Raw genomic sequence first — 10,326 nt, 5'->3', positions numbered from 1 at the left:
CAGCTCTCATCAGGTCCCCAGAGTCGGAGACTTTCTAGGTTATGGGGACTTCACTTTGGAAACACGCAGGGCGGTCAGGGAACAGAGCTGACTGGGGCCGAGAGAGCTGAAACTGGGATCTGTCCGAAAGAGTAAGCCATGGAAAAGACTCTAGGCTGCAGCGCAGGCTGAGGGTTGCGCTCAGCTCGGAGGCCTCCATCTCACCGTCTGGGAAATGGTCCGGACGCTCTTCAGCTTGGCCGTGCCCGCGGAGGGCTGCCGGAGCATCCAACGAGAGGAAACGCTCGGCCCCCAGGACGCCAGGGGAACCGGCGTCAAACTTTGCAGGGCCGACGGGCCGGCGGCCAGGGGAGGAGGCTGGCACCCGGGGCCCGCCCGCCCCCTCCCTTCCTGCCCGCGCTCGCTCGGCACCGAATCGGCCCCAGCCCCCTCCCTCCTCCCGCCCGCTCCTCGCTCGTTCGCTCGCTCGCTCGCCGGCTCCTCCTCACTCGCCCGCCCGCGCCCGGCGCAGCTCGGCCAGAGCGATCGCCGGGCTGAGCGCGCGTCCGCTCCGGGGGGCTCCGGCGGCTGCCCCGGCCCGCGGCCCCCTTCCCGCGGCTGCCGCCTCCTTCCCTTCCTCGCTCGCCCCCTCCCTCCTTCCCCGGCTCCCGCGCCGTCCGCCCGCCCCTCAGCCCGCGGCTCCGAGCGCCCCGCAGCCACGATGCCCGCGGCCCGGCCGGCAGCCGCGGGACCCGGCGGGATCGCGCTGCTCCTCGCCCTGCTCCTGGGCAGCCCCGCGGCGGCTCCAGCGGGAGGTAAGCGCCCGGAGGGGCGGGGCGGGGGAGGGGGCAAAGTTGCCGCGAGTACTGGGCGGCTGCGGGGTGGGGGGGCTCGTCCTGGCTGATCCGGAGGACTCGCCCCTCATCGGCTGGGCTGCGGAGCAGGGGGCGGCTGCCTACATTCGGGGCTGGGCACCGCGTCCCCTTGGGCCGTGTTGCTGGGAGTGTGGAGGCGGGGACGTGTCTGAAGGACTCGGGCGCTCTCCTGCCTCGGCCGCGGGCTCCCTGCCTGCCTCCCTGGCTCCGGGGCTCACTCCCCTTTGCAGTCCCAGAGAGTCTCCTTGGAGTGGGGTCGCCTTCAATCCCCCACATTCCCGGAGCTCACTGCAAACCGCACCCCCGGGGCCGGGTGCCAGATAATTCTCACCCTTTCGGGGAGAGGACGAGAAGGGGGTAGCTGACCTGCCGTGCAACTGAGGGATGGATTTAAACAGTGCGCCTGGGGGTCGTTCCCGGGCCGCGCCCTCCCACTGTGGGACCCCGTGCTTTCTTTCGGTTTAGGCTGCCCCCGGGGGCCTGGGTCCCTGGACCGATCCCAACCAAGTGTCTGGAAGCAGAACTTGGGTGTGGCCTTCGCCTGGAGGCCGGTGGAGGGGGGCTCCGGGCTCTCCGAACTTAGCGAGGGAGGGAGAGGAGATCTTAGATCACAGGCGGGAACCTGAGCGACTCCCCCACCCCCGTCCTTTTCTCCCTTTAACAGCCCGGCGTCTCTGAGCACTATTTTCAATTGGGGGTTGGGGGAGGGGGAGGGCTTTCTAGTTTCACCCAGCACGTGCTTGCAGGTTGGAAAGGGGAGAATGGTCGCTCCTCCTTCCCAGACCTGGAGCCGCAGCCTCTCCTCCACCCGGCTGAGCGCCCACTGGGAAAGTTGTAGCGGATGGTTGGGGAGGGGGAGCTGAGATAGAGGCGAGTACAGCGCCTAACTCATTCAAAGCTAACCCCAGGAGCGTTCGCGGGTTTGATCAGGCCACTTGGTGACCCCAGAGGGGAGGGGAGCCTTGGTAGAACTCCCCTCTTGAAAGGTCCAACTCCCCCGTTCCCAGTAACTCGGGCGGGAAAGAGCAGGCAGTCTGCAGGGTCTGCCCAGGCTGAAGACAAGCCGGATGGCGCACACTCTGTCCATCTCGATCCCCTTGTCTGGTTTGGGCCGTCTAGAACCTGAACCAGGGGGCAGACGCTGCCCTTTCTCCCTGGGGCGTTCTGAACACCCCGGGCGCACACACCTGGTTTCAGCACCAAAGGCCGTGGACAGCTCTGCGCTCCTGGGCACTGTTTCTGGGTCTTCTCCTCTTCAACTCTTCCCCACAGCCTGGAGTGCCCTCCTCAGCATAAATCAGGCATTTTACCCCCACCCCCTCCTCTGTAAACGTGGAGCCCAGAGCACAGAGCGAAGGAAATAATTCATCACCTTTTGTTTAACAAAGCATATCATTAAAGAACCCCCCTTTTATGAGGCAGTAATATTCACAATTTACACCAGTTCTGGACAGTTTCTTTGGGAAGGATGGGGGGAAGAGAACTGGCTTAAATAAATCGTTTCCACCACCTCATGCCCTTCCTTAATTAGCTGTCTTTTCCAACAATGGCTTGGTGGCCTTGAACGGAGTCCAGATCTCTCTCTCTCCCTCATCCCCCTTTTTGAATCTGTGTTGTGACTAACACACACACAAAAAAGAATGGGAAGCTTGCTGGCTGGCTTTTCTAAAGTCATTCTACCTCTGAGGACGCACTCTAAAACATATCCCCCTCCAGGAAAAAAAAAAAAAAAAGTCTTAATGGTACATATTGAATCGTCATCCAAGGCAAGGATTTTATATCCTGCCTCCTCCCCTGGCTTCACTCACAAAATGTGTGTGCGTGTTTTAATTTTTAAGACATTTTATATTATTTTTCCAACTGCTCGACTCTATAGCTAGCCAGCATATATTTTTCATTAACTTCAGGTCATTGCCAAATTAAAGTCAACCGGTGTACTACTTCAGAAGGCTCATTAATAACAGTGTGGTTCTGACTCTAAGACTCTGAGTCATAAGAAGGGAGGGAGGGTAGCCAGTTAGAATTTGGAAGCAACTGACCTCCCCCAATACATTCTGTTTTTAACGTGGAGCCCAACTTCCACTAATGTCAGCTGGAGAACCATTCATCTAACTCGGGGTTGCAAGCCAGTCCTTCTGTTTTTTGTGCAGTGAGGAGATTTGTAAATACAGTACTTGAAAGAAACTTGTTGCTAAATTCTTATGCGGGTCACGTGATTCTCTGGGCCATTTTGCTGTGAGGCATGAATAAGTATAAAGTGTAACTTGTTTTTGAAGAGGCTTCTTATTGTCTAAGATATGCACATGGGGAATAATTGTAACTACGTGCTAAGACTGCAGAGCTGAGTGTAATTTCTTTTCATTTTCCTTGAATTAATAATGTAAATTCTGTATTACTTAGTAAGACTCAAAATTGCTGCTTCCTCCAGTCTCTAATGTACACCGTTGTTAGATTCACTTAAAGACTATTTTCATTATGGAATGGCTTTTCTCTTTTTTTGGCCTGTGGAGTGTGAACGGCCCCTTCCTGGGGCCACCTCCTCAAAGCCTGACGATTCTTGTGTTCGTATGGCTCAGCTGGATGTTAGGAAAATAATGTTACATTCCTCTCTTTCCTCCTCCAGAGCAAAGGGATTTTTCCTGATCAGAATGGCTTGTTTTCTAGTTTTGCTCACAAGTTCATTCCTGTTACTCAAAAAGTGATTCCAAAGGGCTCAATTTATTGGTCCACATGTTTGGTCCACAATTTCTGCGACATGCTATTGGCACAGACTTCCACTAGGGGCGCTCAAAGCTACAGTTGGTGATTGAGGGCAGACGAGGCGAATTCTGACCTTTGGAACCACCAAGCGTGTGCAGTGCCAAAGGTCAGTAGAATGGAGCTCTCCTGTTTCCATGAGAGAAATTATTTGATGGCACTTGACATATGCAGTGAATAAAGAGGAAAGAAAGGTGAAAATAAGGAGAGAGAATGCTCCAAGGAAGGCATCGTTAGAATACAGAGTCCAGTTGCCTTTTTTATATGAGTTTGTGGTTTCCTTCATGGAGCTAAGTTGCAAAAACATCGAAGAGGCCACAGCATGGTGCCTCTGAGGAGTCTGACTGGATTGGACCCTGCAATTAGATTTAAACAGTTCTGGAAAAGAAGTACATGGCTTTGCGGTCGGAGTGGCCTGGGTCAGGTCCAGCTTCGTTGCTCATGTGCTGTCTTCAATGGTGAAGGGTGCCCCCGCTCCGCCACCTGTGGGGTGGGGGTGGCATGGGGATTAATGTTCCCAGACTAGAAGGACGGTTGCTGTGACTTCATAACACGTATGCCTGTAAAGCTCCTGGCACACAGTAGGTACTCAAGTAATGCTTACTCTCTTTTCTTCCCTCCTTTCCAAAGACCACGCTGCCACTCCAAAGCAGATCCTTGAGGCTGGTGTGAAGGAAACGTTGACATAAACACCCGCATAATTTAGTCCCAAGTAGATGGTTGGAGGTAGGGTAAGGAGTAGCCCCAGGTGAGAAATTTTCATCACATGGTGCAGACTTTTCAAACTCTCTTCCTATAACTCTCTGAACCTCAATATTACCACCAAGAAGCAGAGTTCATTATACCAAAGATATAGGATGGCAGAAGAGTGGTTGGAAAGAAGACCTAAGGAGAGAGTCTTCTGGAAAATCCAGTTATCCGTCCATTCATTCAACATCTACTAAGCACTTTCTACATGGGCTTCCCAGGTGGCTCAGTGGTAAAGAAGCCACCTGCCAGTGCAGGAGACACGGGTTGGATCCTTGGGTCAGGAAGATCCCCTGGAGAAGGAAATGGCAACGCACACCAGTATCCTTGCCTGAAAAATTCCATGGACAGAGGAGCCTAGCGGGCTACCGCCTATGTGGTCACAGTCAGGCACGACTGAGCGACTGAGCCACAGATATAGGAGCACTCTCGGCATGTAGCAGGCCCTGCGTGGGGTGCCGGAGACATGGAATGATGGGATGAGGCCGCTATCCGGGTAATGGTAGCCTAGCAAGAAAGACCTGCAGGTAAATCACCAGCGTCCTAGCCACATGATGTGCGCTTGGGAGTCAAGGGTGGGGGGTAAATCTGAGTGCAGAGATATCACAGGTGGGCATGTTTCATTCTGGCCAGAGGCAGCTGGTGAGGTCTTCCCTGAGCTGGCAGGATCTGAGCTGGTCCAAGTATCAGCAGCCGCATGGGAGATTTCTACGATGGGGCAGTGACGATCCTGAGGAAGGCTTCGCTTTCGGAACACGTCACACACCTGTGGAATCAGGGAAAACAGGAGTGAGCGGGTGGGGTAGGGAGGCAGACACGCACACACGCTCACACGTGAGAAGCCCAGAAAGATCCTGGGACCTGCCCACCCTCCTTGCACTCCCTTAGACTCCACTGCCGAGGGGCTGAGAGCTGGAACAAAAGGCCACAAGCCACAGTGTCTGCTGTTGTCCACTAGAGGCTGTGATGACATCGAGGGACTCCTCTCCGAAGACAGCCAGGCCCAGACGCTGAGTACAGGCAACAGCGCACAGCCCTGGGTAAACACTGCTTCCGGGGGGAACTTGCATATTCACATAATCCTCTGGTTACTGTCCTTCCCAAGCCCTTTGGTGGTGACGGTGGGGGTCGGGAGAGGACTGGCTGCCTTTAGGAGAGGCTCAAAGGCTGACGTGTCGGGGTGAAGTCAATGGACCAGAGTGACGTAATTGACTGGGTCTGTGTCAGTGAGGAACACAGCATTTAAGGAGTGTTGATTTCCTTCCGAGCCTGGTGATAACTGGTTTGTGGAGGTTTGTTCCGAGCATACTCACAACAGCCCCAAGAGATAGATGCCGTCATTATCCTTACTTCCTGACCAAGGAGAGAGAGGCACAGAGAGGTTAAGCAATGAGTCAAAAGTCACAAAGCCAAGAAGTGGTTGTAATCTGGCGTCAGACCCAAGCCTGAGCCAGAAGCCTTTAGAACCCCGTCCCCCACGACTGCCTCTTGCTGCCGTTCCCCCAGCTAACGTGCTGGTTCTGTGGACTCCTGGGAGAGGCTGATACATACTTTTCAGGTGTGTGTGGGGGGGGTGTCTGTCCTCTGGCTACACAATTTCTGGCATGTTGTAAGCACAGGAGTAAAACTGGTCAAATTGAAGTGAGTGGTAAAGTGAAGGAGGCTGCAATGAATGTGTAGGCAATTAATTCACTGCCTTTATATCTAATGAGTACTTGACATATGTTCGGCCCTTACATGGGTTATTTTATTTAATCATCACCGTTTCTCTGCACTGTGTAGATGAGGAAACCAAAGCTTAGAGAAGCTGCGATCTGTTCTGGAAGCTCACAGTTGTCAGCTAGAAGGTGCAGACATAGGATTTGTTGTGGTGTAGAGTTCCTTTCTTTTTTTCTGCCTGTGCCATGAAGCATGTGGGATCTTAGTTCCCTGACCAGGGATCGAACCCATGCCCCCTGAGGTGGAAGCATGGAGTCTCGAACACTGGACCACGAAGGAAGTCCTAGAGGTACCCAACTGCTGAGTTTGTGGGCTTGACTGCAGGGCATAGCACCTTCCAAGCTAGGTCCTGCTATATTTCCAAGTGAAATGTGTACAGATTCCTTCACCATCAGTGTGCAGCCAGGCTGCATGGACCCAACCTCCACCTCACCCAACTTCAAAGACTGACATGACAGAAGCCAAAATCAACTAGAGCTTTCTCGAGCACTTAACAGTTCTTAAAAAAAAAAAAAAAAAGCATAAGGGTTATTCGTTCCCAGGAAGGGGAAGGAGACTTCATGAAAGAAGCTGAGTGATACGGCTGGTTCATTGGTTGCTTTTGAAATTTTGGCTGTTTGTATTTTCTCATGTTCATAGGCCACTCAATCAGTCATGGACAACTCACAGTGTAGAAGACTGGTTTCTGTAAGCCCCTGAGTTCAGGACCTGGGCTCAGGCATCTCCTGGCTGTGAGCCTCAATTTTCCCATCTGTAAAATGGATCACTACCCCATATACAACGCTGTCCTCAAGGGGCTGGATGAGACACGGGAGGCAAGATGCTTCATGCATGCCAGAAAAGCAAAGCTTCAGTGAGGTGGGTGCTGGCACGAAAGACTCCAAACACCCCCGTGTGTTTCTTCCTGGGCTTTTTATAAGAGAATTACTAACTACAACATTTTTGTTTGCCACTGAGTGTGGGCAGCTCTGTGCCAGAGGATCATCCGTGTCCTTACTCTTTATTCACTCAGTTGATCCTCTCCCAACCTTATCAGATGGTATTGCTAACTAGATGTTACCGACGAGGAAACTGATTCTTAGAAAGGTACAGGTGTCATGGCAACGATGATGGAGCTGCTCAAGGTGTCATGCAAATGAGTGATACGGTCAGGATTCAAACCCAAGACTGGTTGATTCTGAAGCACGAGTTTGTTCTAAATACTAGGGTGCTAGCGTATAGGTATCCCATAGCAATGGCTACATCAAGAGCTGATGCAAACCCAGAAATCAAGGCAGCTTGGCCTCCAGGAGGAGAGATGTTTTCTAACCCAGGGGCGGGTGCCAGGTGTTTCACAGCAGATCACAGAGAGGAGAAACAGTCCATCCTAACCTTCTCTGCCCACTCTGATGGCTTCTAGGTAAAGCCACCCTTCATTTTTGCCTCATGCTTTTCCTCAACCTGTGCTGTCATCCTAGGCATTTGGAGGAGTTCAGAGAGGACCAGATTAAATCCCCAGCTGGCTGATTTAGCGGCATGATCTAAGCTATTTGCTTTAGTGTTCTGAAACTACTCTGGCCTGATTCATAGAATGGGAGGATCATGTCTCCCTTGCAAGATGGTTAAGAATACACATATGTAGATATGTGTATTGAGCAAGCACTCAATAAAAAGTTGCCATTACTGCTAGTATTGTTCACTTGGTGAACTTCTATTCATCCTTCAAAACCCAGTCCCTAATTATCTTTTTCTATAAGACCATCCCTTGTCTCTCTCCTCTTTACACCAGTTATGAATGATCTTCTGTCTCCCCCACCAACATATTCTGTTCCCTTATTCCTGGTAACTCATGCTCCAATGAGTCACCAATTTACACACCTCCTTCCCACTAGACAATAACCTTTTCAAACACCTGAGCTGAATCATACTCATCCATATCTCTCTTGAAGTGGAAGTGTGTCACTCAATCATGCCCAATTCTCTGTGACCCCATGTACTGTGGCCCACCAGGCTCCTCTCTCCATGGAATTCTTCAAGCAAGAATACTGGAGTTGGGTGGCCATCGCCTTCTACAGAGGATCTTCCTGACCAAGGATTGACACTGGGTCTCCTGCATTGCAGGCAGATTCTTTACTGTCTGAGCCACTTTTCAAAAACCTCAGCTGAATCTCTCATAGTCTGCATCTAACCCAGTGTAAGTGCAAACACATTTACTCTGTTAAATTACCTTTCATCTTAATCTTAGTGATGAGGTGGTAGAATCTTGAGATCTGAATTTAACTCCCGACTCGTTCTCCTACATCTGTGTGGTCTTTGGCAGCAAAGACTTGGTTCCTCCCCTGAAAAATGAGGCTGATAATAGTGTCTACCTCATAGGATTGCCATGAGGAAAATCAATGAGATAATAGATGTGAACTCACTGAAGAATTCTACAAAGAGGAAAAGGGGGGAAGAAAAATTAGAAGATGAGGATGGAGAGAAATTGTGTAAAGAGGAGAAAATAACCTTTGCGCAGACACAGGGCCACGAGATGGGCCACTCATTGAACGCTTGCTGAGGGCACCTTTCTTTCCAAAGGGAATATCGGATGCAATGATTAACCCCTTGCCTTAGCTCATTTCATGTTAGGAACTTCCTGGACACCACAAGGGCTGTTATAGAATCTGCCTTCTCTAGTATCTTTCAGCTGTGAAAACAGCAAATGCCTGGCTGAAAACAGAAAAAGTAGCAAAGTGAATGAAAACCCAGACTCCAGAGTCAGAACAACCTGGGTTTGACTCTGTTGCTTTCCATTAGATATGTGACCTTGAACAAACTGCTCTGTCACTCTGAGCCAGCACCGAGCCTTTACTGGGGGTGACGGTCTATTCTCCGCCTGCTTCTCGAGGATCGGGGCGGGGGTGGAGTGGGGCTTGGTACAGAGATGCTCTGCAAAAGAAGTTAATAAGCTACGCTTCCTGGGGTCTGTGATATTCTTCAGATCGAAGCAGTTCTTCAAGCTCCCCCACCTGCCTTAATCCTCTTCCTGATGTTTTCATTTTACTGAGGAAAGAGACTCAAAGACAAAAAGGGCCTGACTTACGCAAGGTCCCACTGCAAGTGAGTGGCGGGGCTGGAGCTGGAACCTCTGACTCCTTTCTTCTCACTCCCATTCTTTTTTATTTTTTAATTATTTGTGTTTGGCTGTGCTGGGTCTTCGCTGCTGTGCAGACTTCCCCTCGTTGCGGCGAGCAGGGGCTGCTCTCTAGTTGCAGCGTGTGGGCTTCTCGTTGTGGTGGCTTCTCTTGCTGTGGACACAGGCTCTAGAGCACGCCAGGCTTCAGCAGTTACAGCTCCCAGGCTCCGAGGACAGGCTCACTAGCTGTGGCACACAGGTTTAGTTGGGCTTCCCTTGTGGCTCAGCTGGTAAAGAACCCATTGGTAAAGAATCCGCCTGCAATGTGGGAGACCTGAGTTCGATCCCTGGGTTGTGAAGATCCCCTGGAGAAGGGAAAGGCTACCCGCTCCAGAATTCTGGCCTGGAGAACTCCATGGACTGTACAGTTCATGGGTCACAAAGAGTCAAGTACGACCGGACAACTTGCACACCACGGGTTTAGTTTCTTTGCATCATGTAGGATCTTCTCAGACCAGGGACTGAACCGTGTCTCCTGCATTGGCGGGCAGACTCTTTACCACTGAGTCATCAGGGAAGCCCCTTACTCCCATTCTAAACTGACTCTCTCCCTTTTTTAAGAACCACAGAATCCCAGCTCTTCTCAAGTGTATGTTCTGAGACCCAGAGAGATGAGGCTATGAAAGCATGTGTCTGGTAAAACAGTAGCCTCCGTTACTCACATTGGATATTTATCTTATGTGGCCATGGCAGAATGACTGCATGAACGGAGCTTCAGCAGAAGCTGAAATCAAACTGTAGCTTCCTCCTCCTCTGCTGACTTGGCACCTGAATCTTGAGGCACCAGTGAACCAGCTTGCACCTGGGAAGGGGGCCATCCAAGCAGATGGCTCCAGTCAAGCGAGCAGGAGCAAGCCAGGGCAGCCAGAGACGCGGGTCCCAGGCCAGGTGCCCCTCCTGGGCTTCCTCGCTCTCACCACGGGTTGTAGAGACTGGCTGGTTGAGGAACCCAGCAGGGCTGTGGGGTGGAGAGAGCCAGGGAGGGGCCACAGGAGGCAGAACTGATGTGGTCAGGGCCAGCCTTGGGCAACTGGGATCCCAGAGATGATCCAGGGGCTGGAGATGAGAGCTAGGAGGGCAGATGCAGTGTAATAC

General features: G+C 51.9%; 1 protein-coding gene across 3 annotated transcripts in view; it reads left to right on the top strand.

Annotated features, from left to right (window-relative positions):
* The first annotated feature begins 465 nt into the window (after positions 1 to 465).
* The window catches only part of SEZ6L (seizure related 6 homolog like), a 191,487-nt gene continuing 181,626 nt past the window's right edge, over positions 466 to 10,326 (top strand). For all 3 annotated transcript variants that reach the window (XM_027566454.1, XM_027566453.1, XM_027566452.1), the window contains exon 1: positions 466 to 794. In XM_027566454.1, the coding sequence (XP_027422255.1) occupies positions 701 to 794 (94 nt within the window). In that variant the 5' untranslated portion in view covers positions 466 to 700. The remainder of the gene's footprint in view (positions 795 to 10,326) is intronic.

The sequence above is a fragment of the Bos indicus x Bos taurus genome, chromosome 17, assembly GCF_003369695.1.
Source record: "Bos indicus x Bos taurus breed Angus x Brahman F1 hybrid chromosome 17, Bos_hybrid_MaternalHap_v2.0, whole genome shotgun sequence".
NCBI classification, from domain to species: Eukaryota; Metazoa; Chordata; class Mammalia; order Artiodactyla; family Bovidae; genus Bos; species Bos indicus x Bos taurus.
Note: the sequence above shows the minus strand (reverse complement) of the source record. Positions and strands in the feature narration are given on the sequence as shown.